Genomic DNA, 19,627 nt, shown 5'->3' on the forward strand with positions numbered 1-19,627 from the left:
TTCTTTTTCTTTTTCATGCTTTACTCGGTTTAGAGTACAAAATGACCAAGTGTTCTTAAAGTATTCTGAGACGCATTGTTGGAGAAGCTCCTCCTAGCGGCGCCGCTTGATACTATTGTATCTCGGTTAACAGAATCCTGACTCTTGGTCGAAATTTATTTTATTTATTTTGTCATTCCCCGTTAGAGGACAGTCTAACCACAATATACTGCAGATATTTTAATAGATGCAGTTCTTCTTCGTCTCGAGTTGATTCAATTCAGTCTACTTGCAATAGCCTCTTTGATAAAGGGTAGAGACCCAGAAACACTGTGTCAGAGGATGGCAAGAGACTCGAATTGAATCAAAACGAAAACGATTATTTTCTTTTTCTTTTTAATATAAAAGAATTTGTTGTAGTCAAATCTAGACAAATACCCATTTAATTCAATTTAGATTTAAGCTATCGCTTTCTAGATTTAAGAGCGTAGGCCCAAAATTTCGGACCAATGTTTTTTAAATGTATCTACTCATTTTTTTCGAATCCTGAGAAATCTAATAAATATTTTTGAAAAATTGAAACACAGAATGAAAGATTACATTATTGCCAAGGCCCGAAAGTCCATTAGAATAAACAAAAAGTTTTTTGAATCAGATATTTAAAACTAAAAATCATACTAAATTTTCTCTTTTTTTCCTCCTGTAACTTATTAAAATAAACATTATAGAAGTTTTCAGGGACTTTCGGCTCTCGGTAATAATGTAATTTTTCATTCTGCGTTTAAATTTTTGAAAAATACTTAGGACACATTAGTTTTCTCAGGGTTAAAAAAAAAGAATACATATAAAAAGGATTGACCCGGAATTTTGCGCCTACGCTCTTAACTGATATATTTGTTTTTTTGCCATCATCAGCAAATCAGTTACAAGAAAAATAAAATTTGAGTTCTTGCAATTTCTGTTATTTTATTACAAGTAAAAAATCAAAAATTATAGATTTGTTTCATACGTGGATATAGTAGATTTAAGGGTGCTGTCTGCACCGCTTAAATGATTTTAATGCCCACAATTGTGCCATACGTTAAACAAAAAAAAAAATAAAAATATTATAGAATAAGAACAGTCTTCTTCTTCTTTTTGGTGGTCTTTTCCGTGGTCTTCTCACTGATCGTCTTCCTATTGGGGAATCGTCTCTCACCGTCCTTACTGCTTTATTTGTTGTCATTCGGCTTATGTGGTCGTTCCAATCTACTCTTCTGTTTCTTACCCACTTATTAATGTTCCCGACCTTGCATCTCTGTTGTATATCTGTACTTCTAGCTCTGTTCCATTGTGTCTTACCATCGATTTTTCGAAGAAGAGTTTTCATCTCTGCTGTTTCTCTTTTTGTGCTCAGGTACCGTTTCTGTCGCATAAGTAATTATTGGTATGATGACTGTCTTGTCAATTCTACCTTTCATTTCTTTTCCGATATCTTTATTTCTCTATATTGTTTCGTTCAGTCAACCTGCGGCTCTGTTTACTCTATTCACTTAATCTTCCACTTCTGTTTCGAGCTTTCCGCAGCTATAAAGTGTGATGCCTAGATATTTAAACTTGTAACGGGTGCAAAAATCATTAACGTTTTCAAATCCCTAAGACTATCGTTTCACCCTGTATCTAAATCCGTTTCAGAAATTGTATTGAGTTGTTGCATGGAAATGTTTGAATCTTTCGGTTCTCGCAGTATTTAATCGATCTTGTGTTTCTCGAGAATAGATAAATTTTTATTTCTCCACGTGTTTACGTTATTTTAAAACCGTCAAAGGAATCAAAAGTCGTAAATTCTTCATAATGTGTTTTGGCGACTGTGAAACTGGAAAATATTTATCTTATACGGATAAGAAGTGTCTTTGAGTTTGTTGAGTTGTACATTATATTGCAGAGATACGAGCTTAAGTGTTTTTTTTATGAATTGGCGTTATCCGTGAGAAGCAGGTCGTAGGAACTACTAAAATAGGTTTTGTTTGTTTCTTGGTGATTGGATGAGCTGTTTCTGGTACACGCCAGAGGGTTTAACCGAGAGCGTAATTTGCAATTTTCTATTGGTCAAGATTTTGATTAATTGAGTGTCTTAAGTCTGTAATTGGTTGTGAGAATTATTGATGGAGAAATCGAATGATTTTGGAAGGGCGTTGAATGTTAGAAGATTGAGTTTGAGGAGATCGAGGAAAGCAGTCTAGTTAGAGCCGTCAAGAAGTCACGTTTGAGCTGTAGAGCAGTCAAGTTTTGGAATCGAGAGTCCTGGACTCATCAAGTGAAGTTTAAAATGTAGTTGCAAGTTCTTCGGCCGGCTGGTAGCCTTAACTCAGCCCGGCATGCATGGCGGTTTAGAACGTAGACTCCGGCATTTTCGCTACTGTTAGGCGGATGTCGATATTGCTATACCACAACTGTTATAATATTTTCGATGCAGGCAGGAGTTAAAAGTTTTTTTGTTAGCAGTTTCTAACAATGCAGTTACAGCATGGAGTTGCTTTTATACTTTTTTATCCCGTTTAATATACTAATGGACTAATGAGTTCTTAAATATTTTGTTCGAGTAGTGTCGATTTGTTTTAAGAAATACCTAAATGCTGAATTTTTCTATAAACTATGGAAGTAACCTGATGTACAGCTGGTTCCAAAAAAAAACTGATACGACTCTTAAAGCGTATTTTGTAGAAAATTGAGCAGTGTACTTTCTTCTTCTTCTTTTTGTTTTTGGTCTCGCTGCAAGGCAATTACCAGCACGATTTATAGGCGATCTTGATGTAGTCTGGCTCTAAACCATATCAAAATCGCTGACTATGTTCTTGTAAAAAGCTTCTGATGAGGTGTGATATAATGAATATGAGCTTAATTATATTTAATTTATTATATTTTGAAGGATAAATACTTATTATTTACATACTGTCACTGTCACTGCCAAATCTTAAAATTTGTCAGATAACTTCAACCTCAAAAAATGGCTGTTTGTTTATTTTATTATTTGTCTGTCATAATAAATATAATATAATGTCAGACCAATCATACACTGCTCAAAATGATCAAATCTTACTAAGAGTCGTATCAGTTTTTTTAGGAACCAGCTGTATCTATTTCCTTTGTAAAGTGACATTTAGTGAAGTGAACTGTGCCTTGGACTTAAAACCAACTACCAGAAAGGACTATGATGTACAAGGTATTATTTTTTTATGTAAAATTTTCATTTTCTCTTTGGTAAACATGATCTCTCTTTGTAAATCCGTAAGAGATCATAGTTATTTTTAATTTCATTTTGTTTCAATAAAAAATGTTTGATTCATTGCAAAATATTATTTTATTATTGTCTTTTTCCTTTTCTCTTGTTTCGTAAGAACAACAAAGAATTTGCTGAGTAGAGACACATGAGGTAAATCACGCCATATTTGCTTTCATATAAAAGTATTTTGTATATTGACTATGTTTTTTGTTCAATTGTTGATTTAGCTATCTTTACTTTTAATGTTTCTATTTTAGTATATTTTTTTAAACTAAGTAGTTATCAATCGAAGTAGCACAGAAAACGACAATAAATATCGTTCCCATACCACCAGATTGACAACGGGTGGAATACTTTCTTTGGTTACACCTCCTGAGATTTTCAAAATTTATAAATCATACAGGGTGCCGAGGAAATTAAGATGAGAGAATTTTAAATAATTCACAACTCATCTACTCAGCGTGGTAAAGCTCCAACAAGAAAGATTCCTTAATACTCAAACAAAAGAGTAAATGAATTAAAAATGTATAAACATTCTCAATTTCTTTGCAAAACGAAAATACAGCAGCAATTGAGAATTTTTATTGGGACCGTGCAAGTTTGGAAAAGCGACACCTGGTTTCTTCGCTCTGCACTTTTATTCGCACTTTTAATTATATTGGCCCTTATATTGACCTTATATTTTATTTAATTATATGGTCCTGGTTGCTGGATAATTGTCAAGGCCAGAGTCCAAAAAAATAATAAGAAGAAAAAATAAGATTCAGGTTATGTTATTAAAACATAAACAATTGTATGTAGTAAATAAAATTAGTTTTAAAATGCAGTAATGCAAGCAAAATACAATTAATTACATTTACCTTTATATAATAATTGCAAATCATATCAATATTGTGGAGCAATATATATATTTTCTTCTTCATTGACAGTAGATATGAAATATACGTCAAATTGACAATTTCAACTGACAATGAATTATTTAAGAAAGTTACAATATTTCTCCGCTATTCTCGCACGATCGTTTCTCGTATCGCCTCCAAGTACTTGCACACCGCGAATACATTTTTAATTCATTTACTCTTTTGTTTGAGTATTAAGGAATCTTTCTTGTTGGAGCTTTACCACGCTGAGTAGATGAGTTGTGAATTATTTAAAATTCTCTCATCTTAATTTCCTCGGCACCCTGTATGATTTATAAATTTTGAAAATCTCAGGAGGTGTAACCAAAAAAAAAAGTATTCCACCTGTTGTCAATCTGGTGGTATAAAGACGATATTTATTGTCGTTTTCTGTGCTACTTCGACTGATAACTTAGTTTGTTTTTCGGTAGATGGCCCTGGTTCATCCGTGACATTTCTTTCTTTGCAATTCGGGAAGGACCAAGCTATGGTAAATAGTTAACCCATTCGCTGCCGATCGAAGAGGATGGAACTCGGCTAGGAGCCGTTTTGTTGAACGGCACGTATATCCGCACCGAGCCCGCACCGCGTCCGAGCTAGCATGACTGGCCAATGGCCATGCTGTCTCTGCAAGGTAGTAACTGACGTAACCGTATCACTCGCTGGCGCGTGAACGGCACCTGACTGAAGTCACCACATCACGCGCTGGCGCGTTATCGGCAGCGAATGGGTTAAAGCGGAGAGAAGAGGATATGTGTTTACTGATGAGGGGAAAAAGATCTCCGAAACCGGTATAGACTCTTCCTGCACTCTCCGATTTAACCAGAGTATTATGCAGCTGCTACATTTTCGTTTTGCAAAGAAATTGAGAATGTTTTTATACATTTTTATATTTTTTCATTCCCATAAGGTAACCACTGGCGCCCAATATTTTATTTCTTTTTATTTGATATTCTTATTTTGATTTTTCAAATTATTTTATTTCTATGCTAATAAGAAATAATAATAACATCTTGTTAAGAAACATCCCATATCTCTTCCGATTCTGAGCAACCGAGGACATGTTCTTCAAATTGTGTAACACGTTTACATCCCCTTATATGACATATCAACATCTTGTCAAATTCTATTTTTCATTATTCCTACAGGGTGAATTTCGTTGTTAGAAACTCCATCACTTGTTCTATTATCAGACCCTCCAGCTCTAATTATATCTTAGTAGATTTACTGTTATAGCCATGAATTTTGTCTCTTTTGGGAAAATTAACATGTTAAATTTTCTGGCGGTTAAATTAAATTGGTGCAGCATACGTTGTAAATCATTTTCACTTTGAGAGATTAGTATTGTATCGTCTGCATAGCAGATTATTTTAAGTTGTTTTTGTCCTATTTTCCATCGAGTTGAACAACAGAGGACTCAGGGAATCCTGTCTTATCCCATTTCCAGCTTCAATTGGATCAGTTAGTTATATTTCTACTTTTACTTTTATTTTGTTGTTCTGGTATAGCACAATGAGAACAGTATTAGTAAGAATCTGATATTCGAACAATCAGCTAAACAAGAGAACAATTCTACAAGAGAAATTATTAAAACATGTTCTTGTAACAAATTTTTAAAACTTACTTTTAATAAAAATATATGTTGGAAAATATCCTCCAATTTAATCCAATCGAAAATTGCCATGGAAGTTTCTGTCCACATCCAATCCATGCAAGTCCTTAATTCAAACAAAAATGGTACTAACATAAAACCTTTGAATAGGAACATATTTATATAACCGTATCCTTTGCATAGGAAATTTCCTAGGATTCTTGTTGGATATCCACATCTGATTTGGTATGCTGATAGTAAGAGGTAGCTACATTTGGCTATATAGTAGATTTGTGGAGGTAATAGGGTGTTACAAGCACTAAAAATATATAAAAAAATTACTAAAATTCTTTAAAATTATATTAGTCTGGGCTGATTATCGAAGAATAGGCCATTTTTGGGAAAAGTTATTTACCAGCAATTTTATTGCTGGAATCGAATTATAAGATCCTATATATTAATAATATAGGTATTCAAAGTCCTCAGATAGTGTGCTACTTTTTTTATAAACAAAATGGCGCACGAAAATCGTGTTTTTTTCAATTATTGCTCTATAACTCCGAAGATATTAACTTTACAACAAAAACACTCAAATAAAAATTCACCGTGATTAAATTCTGCATAGAGACGTGTTTTTCCCGATCTGCCCCGACGAAAATTTTCCTCGGAAAATGCGGGTTTTCCCAACAAAATCTTAAATTTTCAAATAAAGTTTTAGATAAGTAATTATCTACCAATAATTAAATAATTTGGTGACTCAAAAGCCTTCTTGGTTTAGATTATAGTTCCAGAAGCTGGTGAAAATTAAACGAATATTTTAGCCACAATTCAATTGTTCATTAATAATTTATGGTCGCAATAATAACCAAAATAATTATGATACACTGATTAAACTTTGAAATCTTATAAAGATCAGATGCCTATTTAACATTTTGTCGACAAAATATAAATTTTTTATTTTTTTGCTTAATCTTTAAATGTTTAAAAAAATAGTTATAAACAAATTAACGTTTCTCAGAAAGTTTTTATTATATTATAATTTTAAAAAATAGTTAAAATGCCCATTTCAAATATCTTGAAAATGAATGCTTTAAAACTTTTTTCCAACCATTTGCAAAAAAGTTATGAAACAGCAAAGTAAACATACGATTACTACGGTGTTTATAATTTTTTTTAATTCTTTCAAAGCGTAGAAGTGAGTTTAAAGTACAAGCTAATTATTTACAAAAAAATAACGATTATAAGTTTAATGGTTATATTTTAATTAAAGATTATAAATATATTTTTTTGTAATTTACACGCGCGAAAGTAGAATAATACAGTACTGTAGCTAAAATTTTCACTCGGAGCAACGACCGGCGGCCGCGAGAAGTACACTTTTAATAAATAATGTATGCTGCGTGTCAGTCGCTTCGAGTGAACATTTTAGCTCCGACTCTGTATCAGGCCTACTTTTGCGCTAAAAATTACAAAAAAAAGTATTTTTAATCTTTGATTAAACTATAACCATTGCACTAATTTTTGACATTCTTTGTGAGTAATTAGATTGTACCATAGACTCACTTTTAAGATTTGAAACAATTAAAACAAATTATAAACACCGTAGTAATCGTATGTTTACTTTGCTGTTTGTTTAAAGCATTCATTTTCAAGATATTTGAAATGCGCATTTTAGCTATTTTTTAAAATTATTATATAATAAAAAATTTCTGAGAAACGTTAATTTGTTTATAACTATTTTTAAAGCATTCATTTTCAAGACCTATGAAATACGCATTTTAAGTACTTTTAAAATTAGAATATAATAAACAATTTCTGAGAAATGTTAATTTGTTGAATTGTGGCTAAAATATTCGTTTCATTTTCACCGGCTTCTGAATTTATAATCTATACCAAGAAAGCTTTTATTTCACCAAGCTATATAATTATTAATAAATAATTACTGGCCCAAAAAAATTATTTGAAAATTCGAGATTTTGCTGGGAAAACCCACATTTTCCGAAGAAAATTTTCGTCGGAGCAAATCGGGAAAAACATGCCTCTATGTAGAATTAAATTGGGGTGAATTTTTATTTGAGTGTTTTTTGTGTAAAGTTAAAATCTTCGGAGTTATAGAGCAATAATTGAAAAAAATACGATTTGTCGGCGCCATTTTGTTTATAAAAACAGTAGCACACTATCTGCGGACTTTGCATACCTATATTATTAATATATAGGATCTTATAATTCGATTCCAGCAATAAAATTGCTGGTAAATAACTTTTCCATGAATTTTGCTAATTAGCCCAGAGTATATAAACATTTTAAATTTGTCGTAAAAAATATCATTCAACAAATCATTTTTGACACATTTTTGAAAAAAGCGTTTAAATTATGATACAGTACAATAATAGAATCCCAAAGATTACAGCCAGTACAAAAAAGAAGCCTTATTGTATGCGGATGACATAGTCCTTATTATAGAAGATTCCGTGAACAAAATCGTGACCAAATCGTGACCAAATAATGGTCATCGGCGAAAAGGAAGAAAATGATGTAAATGTAAAATTCAAAAATACTCAACTGAAAATAGTTACCGCATATGATTATTTTGAAAGTATAATAATTACCAACGATGGAAAAATAGGCCTCGAGGTAACAAGTAGAACAAAAAATCGAACAAACTGTACTACGCACTAGCGCCAGTTCTGAGAAAAAAATAATTGTTCCAAGAAACAAAAATAAAAATATATAAGTAATACGATTGTAATACCGACGATATTATAAACGAGTGAAAATTGGACTTTGCAGAAAAAGCATAATAGTAGGATAAACGCAATGGATATGAAACATATACGAGCTATAGTTGGAAAGACCAAATGGGATAGAATAACAAATGAGACAATGATAGGGATAACCAAACAGGAAGCAATAATGAACAAAATAATAAAAATACAATTAAACTGGTACGGACATCTGATAAGAATGAAACACAGTAGACTAACGAGAAAAATTCGCGAAACAAAAAATATTAGAAAAAAAGAAATCATGTAGACCAAGGGGAAAAATGGATACATCAAATATATGATGTGGGGAAGATTAAACAGAAAACGCTTGAGGAAATGAAAACAATAGAACAAGACAGAAAATAATGGAAGATATGGGTGAATATGTAGCATAACTAAACCCAAATCCGACACCTGAAAGGATATAAGGAAGGGGAGAAAGAAAGAGAAGATTATGATGCAGTAATTTTTTATTAAAAAAGACCCCTTCCATTTTTATTAGAAATTGACATCGGCGTAAATAATCGAGAAATTGCCCAAAAGTTGTTTTCCTAATACAAATTAAAAATAATTCTTGAGCAGCCAGGTTGCAAATGGGTTTGTTGGGTACTATATACCTAATACATTATAAATACAAAAATGCCCGTCACAATTCGGACGAGAAATTTAGTTACTAACAAATAAGTGTCAAAAATGGCAATTCTTTCGTTTAAATCGCTACAGGTAAAAATAAAATAATCAAATATCTTATCTACAATATTCTTCTTTTAGTAGATGATCCAAGGTTTAAAATGGCACTTTTTGAATTTTGTTCCGATCATTTGTTGCTTCGGAAATTGCAAAATAAAACTAAAATTTCGAAAATAAGAAAATTGCTATAACTTTTGCGAAAATGACCTTAAGGCTATCATATTGCATGAAAAGTTGACTAAAATAGTCCATATAATGCGCACAAAATTTTAGGACGATTCGTCAGTTAGTTTAAATTTTATTCAATTTGTTTATCCCAAAGAGCTTTTTTGGCAATGTTATTGTTCAGAAAATAATAATGATATAGCAATTGTGTGGAAACCACATGAAAAAAGAATAGTCATGGTTTCAAAGTGTTGAAAAAAATCATTAAAAGTCGTTTTTATCACTCCGAAAACATTTTACTAAAGAAGAGTCATTTTTGGTTTATAAACAATTTGAATAGCTTTGTTAATATTGACTGTAGAGTAAATCAACTTTGAAATTTCAAAAGCTGGCATTTCAACACAAATTTTCAAAAAAAAGATTTGCCTAGGTTATTTAGGGTCAAAGTTAGCCCCTTTTATTATTTAATTCACAGTTACTTCTATATACATAAAATTCTCCTGTAACAGTGTTAGTTACCATACAACTCCGAAACGGCTTGACCGATTTTTATGAAATTTTACACGTATATCCTATAAGACTAAGAATAGGTTATAATATATTTTTCATACCCAAAAGTTCTAAGGGGGTTGCCCCCCTGACATTTTTTTTATTTTTTCGGACAAAATTGTCTACCCTAATTATATATGATGTAGAATTAAAAAATACATACATCACTAACCCCTATTTGTTAATAGCCATTTATATACTTACATCTATAAAATTCTCCTGTCACAGAGTCACAGTGTTAGTTGCCATACTCCTCCGAGACCGCTTGACCGATTTTTATGAAATTATATATGTATATTCGGAAGGTCTTAGAGTCGGTCGTAATCTAATTTTCATATCCCTGAGTCATAAGGGGGGTTTCCCCTAACATTTTGTAATGTTAGGTGGGGATATGTGTACATAACTTACTCTATAAGACTATGAGTACATACAAATTAAAAAAATTATGATCAAAATCCATCAACAAGCTCTGGAGATATTAATCACAGCATGTGTTTGAAGAATCAGTTTCATTTTTTGAGTCCACGGATTTTAATAATTCCCCTCCTCCTACCACGAATCGATTTCATTAGGACGTCATTTTTAAAGCTTTATTAACCACTCTGTTGAGGTTCGAAGTTTACTCAAACTTTTACACATAAACTATAAAACTTCAACTTCAATATTGCGCTAGTTAGGTTGCTTAGTTATTATAAACAAAGTTGCCGTCAATTAAATAAAAAAGGTGGCTAACTTTGACCATAATTAACTTAGGCAAAAAGTTTTTTTTTGAAAATTCGTGTAAAAATACCAGCTTTCCACATCACATTGTAGTTTTAGCCTACATTCAATATTAACGAAGTTATTCAAATTGTTGATAAGCCAAAAATGACTCTGCTTTTTGAAAATGTTTTCGGAGTGATAAAAATGACTTTTTAATGATTTTTTTTAAATACTTTGAAAATTTGACTATTCTTCTTTCATGAGGTTTTCACAGAATTGATATATCGTTATTATTTTCTGAACAATAACATTGCGAAAAAAAAGCTCTGTGGGATAAACAAATTGAATAAAATTTAAACTAATTGACAAATCGTCTTAAATTTTTTTGTACATTATAAGGACTGTTTGACTCAACTTTTCATGGAACATGAAAGTCTTTCGGAAAAGTTATAGCAATTTTTTTATTTTCGAAATTTTAGTTTTATTTTGCAATTTCCGAAGCAACAAATGATCAGACCAAAATTCAGAAACTGCTGTTTTAAACCTTGGCTCATCTACTAAACGAAAAATACTATAAATAAGATATTTAGTTACCCTATTTTTACTTGTAGCGATTTAAACGAAGAAACTGCCATTTTGACACTTATTTGTTAATAATTAAAATTCTCGTCCGAACTGTGACGGGCATTTTTATATTTATAATGTATTAGGTGTATATAGTACCCAAGAAACCCATTTGCAACCTGGCTGCTCAAGTGTCCCGAATATGGTATAATTTTGCCTTATTTCCCTGGGGTAATTATAGCTTATAGACGTGTTTAAATGTGATAAAGTACTATTTAGATAAATAGTATAATATGGTGTACTCACCTCTTTGTTATAATTGGGAACAAAATAAATAACCATACATGAAGTATAATAATTTGCAGAAATTGGAAGATTATTTTTCCTAGAATATTTTTTCTTAGGTATATTCCTCTGTCTATGATTATCAACATAAACTGGAATATTAGCATAAAAAGAAATAGAGGTGGAACTTTGTTGTCTTTTAAATAGTCAGAAACACTTCCATCTTGCTGCGTCTGTAAATATAAACATAATTAAATAGTTAAAAAACAAAATATGAAATACGAAATTTTCCTTTTCCTGTATGTTTAGTTAAAAATACAATCTAGAATTTCGTCTATAGTCGTTTTTAATTTCTGTAGTGTTATGTCATTATCATTAAGCCATTAGTCCTGATATTTGTTGACTATGAAAAAGCTTTCGACAGAATAAGTCATCAAAAAATGTTAAAAGCCTTAACAGAGTGCCATATAGATCATCGCTATATAAACATGCTCAAATACATCTATCAAAATACGACAGCAAGCGTGAAACTGGCAGATAAAAAGACCAACGCATTTAAAATAAAACGGAGACTTGTACAGGAAGACACAATTTCGCCAACAATGTTTACAACTTATATTAGAGCATATATTCAAGAACGCAAATCTGAGTGAAAAAGGAATTAATGTCAATGGAGAAATACTTGGTCATTTGAGGTTCGCTGACGATATTTTTCTTTTTGATGGCAGCATCGATGATGCAGTATCGCAACTGGAGAAACTTTACCTAGCTTCCCTATAAGTTGGATTGAAAATCAACCACACAAAAACACAAATCATGACAAATATTGTGTTAAGCGAAAAGATTTCAGTAACTGGCATGCATTTTGAAGAAACCAACTCTTAAAAATACGTAGGACATGAAATGCGCAGAGAAAGAGATAATCAAACATGCGAACTAAACCTCCGCTTAGGACTCACTTGGGTGTCATTCGGTAAGCTGAGCTTAAGTCAGAACTGCCTATGTGTCTCAAAAGAAAAGTCTTTGGTCACTGCGTGTTGCCAGTACTTACATATGGTGCAAAAACTAACAGTAACCAAGAAAATAAGAAATAAAATTTGTGTTACCCAAGGAGCCATGGAACGCTCGACGTTAGGCATTTCTCGTAGGGATCAGATTATGAACAAGGAAATCAGACGGATTAAGAACAGAAGTGACAGATGCCATAAAGCATGGATACCATGCCTAGCAGTGGACTTTTGAGGCTGGGTGATGAATGAAAGGAAAACTTTCTATTGTTGATTTGTTTTTAATTTTGTTTGGAATAGCATCCTGAATTTTAAGATTTTCATATTATGGTGGCCTAAAGGGAAAGAGTGTTTTCAAGAGGTTGAGGAAATGCATACATATTATTATTGCTATAAATATATATTAAAATACAAATATTAGGAGAATGTCATACTTACTCCAAATGCGTTAAATCCAAATAAAATTACAAAGAAGTTTATAAAATCACACAGGAACATGAAAGAGTATACATCAGCTGTGACTCTTGAAGTAGGATCTAGTAGTTGTTGTATAAATAGTTTTAACTCCTCGGCGTATTTACCCAACCTAAAATTAATAAGAAATATATTTATGTGTTAAACCATTTACCCTGTCGTAGAACGCTAACTTCATAGATTATTTTTTTGTTTGAATAATACCAAAATATATTGTGACGCACCAGAAATTAAAAATTCGAGAAAATATCGTCGATTGTTATTATTTTCTTGGAATCAGAATCTATGTCAACTCTCCACCTTGTAACGACAGCATCGCCAGCTCTCGCCACCGGTTTACCACTGCTCTATACGCACGTACTCCCACCGTTACCTACCACTACCACTCGATGCACGCTGGAGATGAAACACCGGAAAATGTATAAAACAGTGTAGATATTGACAGAGAATCGAGTTCTACCAGAGTACTGTTCTGACAAGAACTTCACCGGGCCCTTTGGTATTGACCAAAGACCCAACCGTCCCTCCGGCGACCAAGTATTGATTAGTCCCTTTTCCGTTCCTCGTTCGGGTAGAGTAGTGATCAATTCGGCCACCTCTAACTCAGAATAATTAGTGATTATTTTTTCTCCTTGACCCTTGGGTACTGACAAATAAATTGTCCTTTTGTTTGAATTTTTCTAGCATTAACCGTGTTTATTTTTCGCAGGTATCAACAGTGGATCTTAGCGTAATCGATTCGTTCACCAGGATTGGTATTTTATTTTTATTTTACATATTACATAGAAGTTAATTTTATTTTGTTATTTATTTACTTCGAATAGGTATATTTTTATTGAAATTAAACTTATGTTTTACTGAGTGTTGTGTCTACCCGTTATCCAACCAACAAATTTTAAACTTCTCTTTTCAACATGTTTCGAGTCATATTTGGAAGTTGATTGCGTTTCGATTCAATTTGTCTCTCACCCTTTTCCTACAAGTGTTTCAACATCTAAGTTTCATCAGATAAGACTTTGTGAGAGGACTGAAATGAACCGACGCCTATCATAAATAATCTTGGTCAGTTTTCATATTTCATATATCGTCGGTGATGTGACAATACTGTAATGATATGATGCCACAGCTGGCGAGCGGCCGGTCGACCGTAGGAGTATCCGTGTTGACGCATCCCCTCTTCATGCCTCACTAGACGAAACCGAAGGAGAAGTGGCACGGAGAGCGTATTTAAGACGAGGAGGAGAATCATAGGATCAGTTATTCTTAAAGTATTGAATTAAGAATAGCTCAATGGCAGGGATGCACCGGTTTGAGGTGGTACTTTGCCTAGGTAGGCGCCGCAGTATTGACGTGTCGTTCTACCGGAACCGCTACCACAGTGAGCGGTAGTAAAGATGGACGAGTGACTGTGTGTCGCTGTTTAATGTTATCGCATTGAATTGAAATGCTATTCTCCGGGTCTGAATGTGTAGATAGGTTGATTCCATGTAGCGAGATTGTTATTATATATATATTCTGTTGTGTATTGTATCGTTTTAATATTACTATTATGTTTTGATGACAGTAATAAGTATAATGTTATTTTTCCTTTGCAAAAGATGGAAAACATTAAATTGTGAGATAAAATGAAATAAAACTACTAGAGTTGTTAAATTTAGCGATAGTAAAATATAAGTTGACATTATATTGATTGCTTCCCACCTGTACACGTATCAAAGGAGTAGATCAACTAAAACTGTCACTGTGGCATTTCTCAAACTCGTCCGATACGTCTAAAGGTGGGAAACAATCAATTTAATGTCAATCTATAAGTTACTATCGCTAAATTTAACACCTGCACTAGGTTCATCTTCTTTTATCTCACAACTTAATATATTTTCCATCTTTTGCGTTATTTTGCCGGTTATTAGTGCGCTCATCACTGTATTTACTTTGTTTTTAACCTGTGTTTTACTGAGTCTGTCGTCTTGAAAGAGCTACCCGTTACAAAATGGCATCCTATCTGCTTTTACATGATGTTTTGTAGGAGCGACGAAAAACCTTTTTTAGGGTCACCTCTTGTTTTCATATGATATTTTTTGACTTGTTTTACAGTATATTAATAATGAATTTACTACAAAACAAGTCCAAAAATATCATATAAAAACCGGAGGTGACGCTAAAAAAGGGGTTTCGTCGCTCCTTACAAAAATCATGTAAAAGCAGCTAGGAAGTATTGTCACATCACCGACGATATGTGTAACTGATTAAGAGGCTACATGAGCGCCTGATCAACACGGAAAACAAGTTCCAAGATGGCAGCTTTAATTTTAAAAATTTTGTCGAGATATTTGGCACACTGACTGATTTGGCAATGTTTAGCCGGCCTTTGAGTATATCGATACATCAGTATCAGGCGGCACCAACTCAAAAAACATAGTTCTTCACAAATCACCTTTAACTTATTTTTTCTGGGAGCAAATATTTTTAATCTGTTGTAAATGGTCCATTTGTTTTTAAAATAGAACAAAATTTTGGAATTAGATGTTTATTTTATGGTTCTTTTAGATGATAACTTTTAATTAATTTTTTTTTAAAAGAATTCAGATTTTTTTTTGAGTTGGTGCACAATGAAACTGTCGACACATGATTTTTTAACAGTTAGTGCATTTTGTATAGGGTATTTGTATGGAAATCAAATAAAATTATTTAAGTATTTTTTTTTCTTATAAAATCACTATGGTTTCCTTGTTATGAAAAAATATAATAAAATCAAAATAATTCTGAATTGTCACTTTCTTCAGCAGCGGCAGCTGTGGCAGAAGTTGGTAAGTTCTGGAAAACCTGGAGGTTTATTGGAGAGGATGAGAGATGGTTCTTCATAAGCCACGCTCATTTTGTTTTATCGAATATTTATGACATTATAATTTTCGTCAAAATAAGACTTCTTTTACATTATTTTGTGTGGCTGGTTTTTCTCAACTCTTAGAATTTGTATTTCGCTCCATTTTATTTTGTCTCCGGCTTCATTTATATTAAAAATTTTCCCAATTTTTTGTAAATTTTTACTTCATACACTTCGGAAATTTCTTCTGTAGCGTACCAGGCCGTCCAGTTTTCTTTTTCTATTTTTCTTCTTCTTTTTGTATAGACATGACTGTCTGTTTTTTCAATGTGCCTCTAGTAAGTTGTCATTTTCCATCGTTTTCGTGGTCTCCCCACTGATCGTCTTCCTATTGGGGAACCGTCTCTCGCTGTCCTGACTACTATATTTGTTATCATTCTGCTTATGTGATCATTCCATTCTATTCTTCTGTTTCCTACCCAGTTATTAACGTTATCCACCTACCATCTCCATCGTATATCTGTACTTCTAGCTCTGTCCTATATTCTTACCATCGATTTTTCGAAGGGTTTTCATCTCCGCTGTTTCGAGCAATCCTTTTGTCCTCTCTATGCCGGGTCGTGTCTCTGCCGCGTATGTCATTATTGCTCTGATGACTGTTTTGTAAATTCTGCCTTTCATTTCTTCTCCGATATTTTTATTGGAAGTTTTCTTAACCAGGCTAATAATTATCGGTACCATTTGCGATAAAATATAGAGCTGGTTTCCTTTTAGGTATCTTTTTTTTTTCTACGAGGGCATGCATCGCATCACCCACATTTTGAGTATGTCCAACTACTAAGAATTTGTGGGTTATGCTTTTTATTGCTAAGTTTTGACAGCAATATAAAAACAAGCAAGCAATGAACTTGTTTTTGTTTTGGCCCAGGCAATTATCGGAGTAAAATATGTGCTTATATTGAAGTCCCATGGTTCTTTAGATACTGTCAAAGACACGTACTTATTTCATTAACGCTTGCGATACGTTCGTGCCACAAAAAACTACAGCAATGTTTGTGAGAAATATCAAATATAGTGAAGTTGTAACATGATAGGCGTATCATGTAAAAAGAAAATCACCTCGATCTCCATTTGGTAGTGATAATACAACTTGGAGGTGAAAGCAACAAACTGTTACTGTCATCTTCCTTTGAATCGTTGATATCCAACTCCTTCTCTAACCGAATCTGATTTTTTCTCTGATATGTGCATTATACTTAAGTTTTTTGTAATACTTTTTACAACATTGGTCTTTTTTGGCTGAAAAAACGCAATATTAAATTCCCTGTTGAAAATCTTGGTATAATAATGGAGTTTTACGGGAATTTTCAGTTCTCCTTTACATTTTCTTGGTACAGTCTGTACATGGTGGCTAAATTTAGAGATTTGTTTTTCCTTGCTACGTAATAATGAGAGTCAATTACTGGAAAAGATTTGATGTGGGACCTCACGAATTCTTTTTCATTCTGTGCAAACCCTAGCTCTGTTTTTTTAAATTGATGTGCATGCTTTTTCATTATTATCCTATTCGAAATGTTTAAAGTGTTCATAAAGAAAACTTTACATACTCTAATTTTTTTCGCTTCTATGACTCCCTTCTTTCTTATATTGATATTTTGGCTTAACAGGCATTACATTGTTAACTATAAAATCTCGCTGCCTATTCAAATCACCAAGACCCCAGTAGGTATTTAACAGTTCTTCTCTTTCTGTATCACTAAATGTTCCATTTCAATCAAACATTTAATTTAGCAACGGTCAGTGCAAGCAGCTTTCACAGACCATTTTGAGTTAGTAGCTGACAACAGTTCTACCGATCAAGTTTCATTATGCTCATAACTCAACGTGATGCGGTATGAAACTACGACATTGTAAAAAAATATTCGATTCTGCATGTAGACAAGTCAAATTTTTTGCAATGGGGTTGGAATTTTGAGATGGTGTAATTTGAAACTGATAAATAAACATATTTTAACCATTTCCTAATACTTATCTCAATATTGAAAAATTTTGAGTTGGTGCAGTCTGATACTGATGTATCGATATTATTATGACAATATTGCGCCATGTCTTTGATGGTGACACGTACTGCCGACGCACTGTTGCCAAAGGTTCGCAGAACTTTCTAAAAACGGTGCGCTACTATCTCACGAAATAATATTGATGAGGCGCTGATGTAGTCTCTTAAGATTATTTTATGGTATAAAACTTGTTGATGTTAGGTGGTGATATTAAGTTAAGTTTTCATCATGATGTATTAAAAACTTACCCCATACGAATTGCCATGACGGCATTATGTATTTTTCTTAATCTCTCACTTTTTATAACTACAACATCTTCTTGTTCCGCTGAACGTCTTGTGACAGACTTGGACTTTGGTGTAGAAGTGGATGGTTGACTTTCATCGGATCTAAAAACAATTTTTGATAAAAACTTATATAATCTACCAGTTATAAAGACTAATTATTATCAATTTCTTAAAGGATATCGTGAATGAATAAAATGACCAATATGAACATAAAAAAGTTTGAAATGACCGAAAAAACAATCCTAGTAAGGGGAGTGTTAGCAAGAATTACTCGAAATAACATATTAAGTAGAAAAAGTACCTAAAGGACAAGATAACTGTAGTTGAGAAACTTACTTGAATAGTGTATATCCCTTTTAATTTTCGTAATCAAGAAAAATTTATCAATCTATCTATGTAGCCCATGTTATCCATTTAAGGACGTAAGCCTTCGCTTCATGTATCCATTTGTGTTTGTCCTGAGCTAAGTTCATCCATATGCGACCGGCTTGCCATCCATATACGACCGGCTTTAAGTCATGAACCCATCTCATCTGTGGTCTTCCTCTACTTCTTTTGTATTCATTTGGTCTCCAGTGTAGTATTTCATTGTTCCACCTATCGTCTCTGTGTTGTTCTCCATAAATTTCCATTTAGATTCGGCTACCTTTTCTCTTATATCCTTCAACTTTGTTGTTGTTTATTTGGGTTTATAACTTGTAATATTGCAAATCCACTCGTTTCGTTTTTGTCCTTCAAGCAAATTTGCAACATATGTATTTCCATTGTTCTCCTGTGTTTTTATAAGTTTTTCTACGAGCGTGCAAAAAAGTCTACTTTTCCGCACGCGTTTTAGGTTGGAAAGCTTTACTTTTCCGCACTGAATTTACATACATATTGTGCTTTTAATATAACCTATTGTATTTTATATTTTATTATGTTATATTTTAAGTACCTGTTTGCTGATTTTTCCGGTAACAGATCAAGATTATTGACAACGTCGAGAATAGATGGGGGTAGTTCTTCGTCACTGAATTGTTTTAAAATTCGTAAGTAAAGATGCGTGGAAATTTTAAAGTGTGTGACGTGCTTTTTGACAATAATTGCTTTGTTTGACATCGTTGCTATGACTTTAAAATATTAAAACCTGTATTGATATACACCATTCATTACTGCATAACAGGTATTTAGGCACCGCATTGACTTTAATTCGGGATTATTATACCTTATTAGCGTTATTTTTTAATTCAATTAATTGATTAAGATTTGGTCATTTTTATTTAAACGCTCGTAGAAAAAATATTGTTCCTAACTCTTGCGGAAAGTCTCTTTTCCGCACTCGACTGCTTGAGGAACTCCGCTTCGCGTCGTTCGGTAAACTGCAATCACGTGCGGAAAAGTATGACTTTCCACACTAGTTAGGAAAATAACTATATCCGTATTATTTTTGGTTAGTGTCCAAGTTTGCGCTCCATACTTGATTACTGGTAATACACACTGGTTGAAGACTTTAGACTCAAGATGTTGCGCAAATTTTTTATTCTT

At 32.8% G+C, this 19,627-nt stretch overlaps 1 protein-coding gene across 17 annotated transcripts in view; it reads right to left on the reverse strand.

Annotated features, from left to right (window-relative positions):
- Window positions 1-19,627, reverse strand: part of LOC114324805 (piezo-type mechanosensitive ion channel component) — a 369,243-nt gene that overhangs the window by 51,419 nt on the left and 298,197 nt on the right. For all 17 annotated transcript variants that reach the window (XM_028272670.2, XM_028272668.2, XM_028272666.2 and 14 more), the window contains 4 exons: window positions 18,065-18,205; window positions 12,897-13,044; window positions 11,473-11,684; window positions 5,765-6,050 (listed from right to left, as the gene is read on the reverse strand). In XM_028272670.2, the coding sequence (XP_028128471.1) occupies window positions 5,765-6,050; window positions 11,473-11,684; window positions 12,897-13,044; window positions 18,065-18,205 (787 nt within the window). The remainder of the gene's footprint in view (window positions 1-5,764; window positions 6,051-11,472; window positions 11,685-12,896; window positions 13,045-18,064; window positions 18,206-19,627) is intronic.

Source organism: Diabrotica virgifera, chromosome 4 (assembly GCF_917563875.1).
Source record: "Diabrotica virgifera virgifera chromosome 4, PGI_DIABVI_V3a".
Lineage (NCBI taxonomy): Eukaryota > Metazoa > Arthropoda > Insecta > Coleoptera > Chrysomelidae > Diabrotica > Diabrotica virgifera.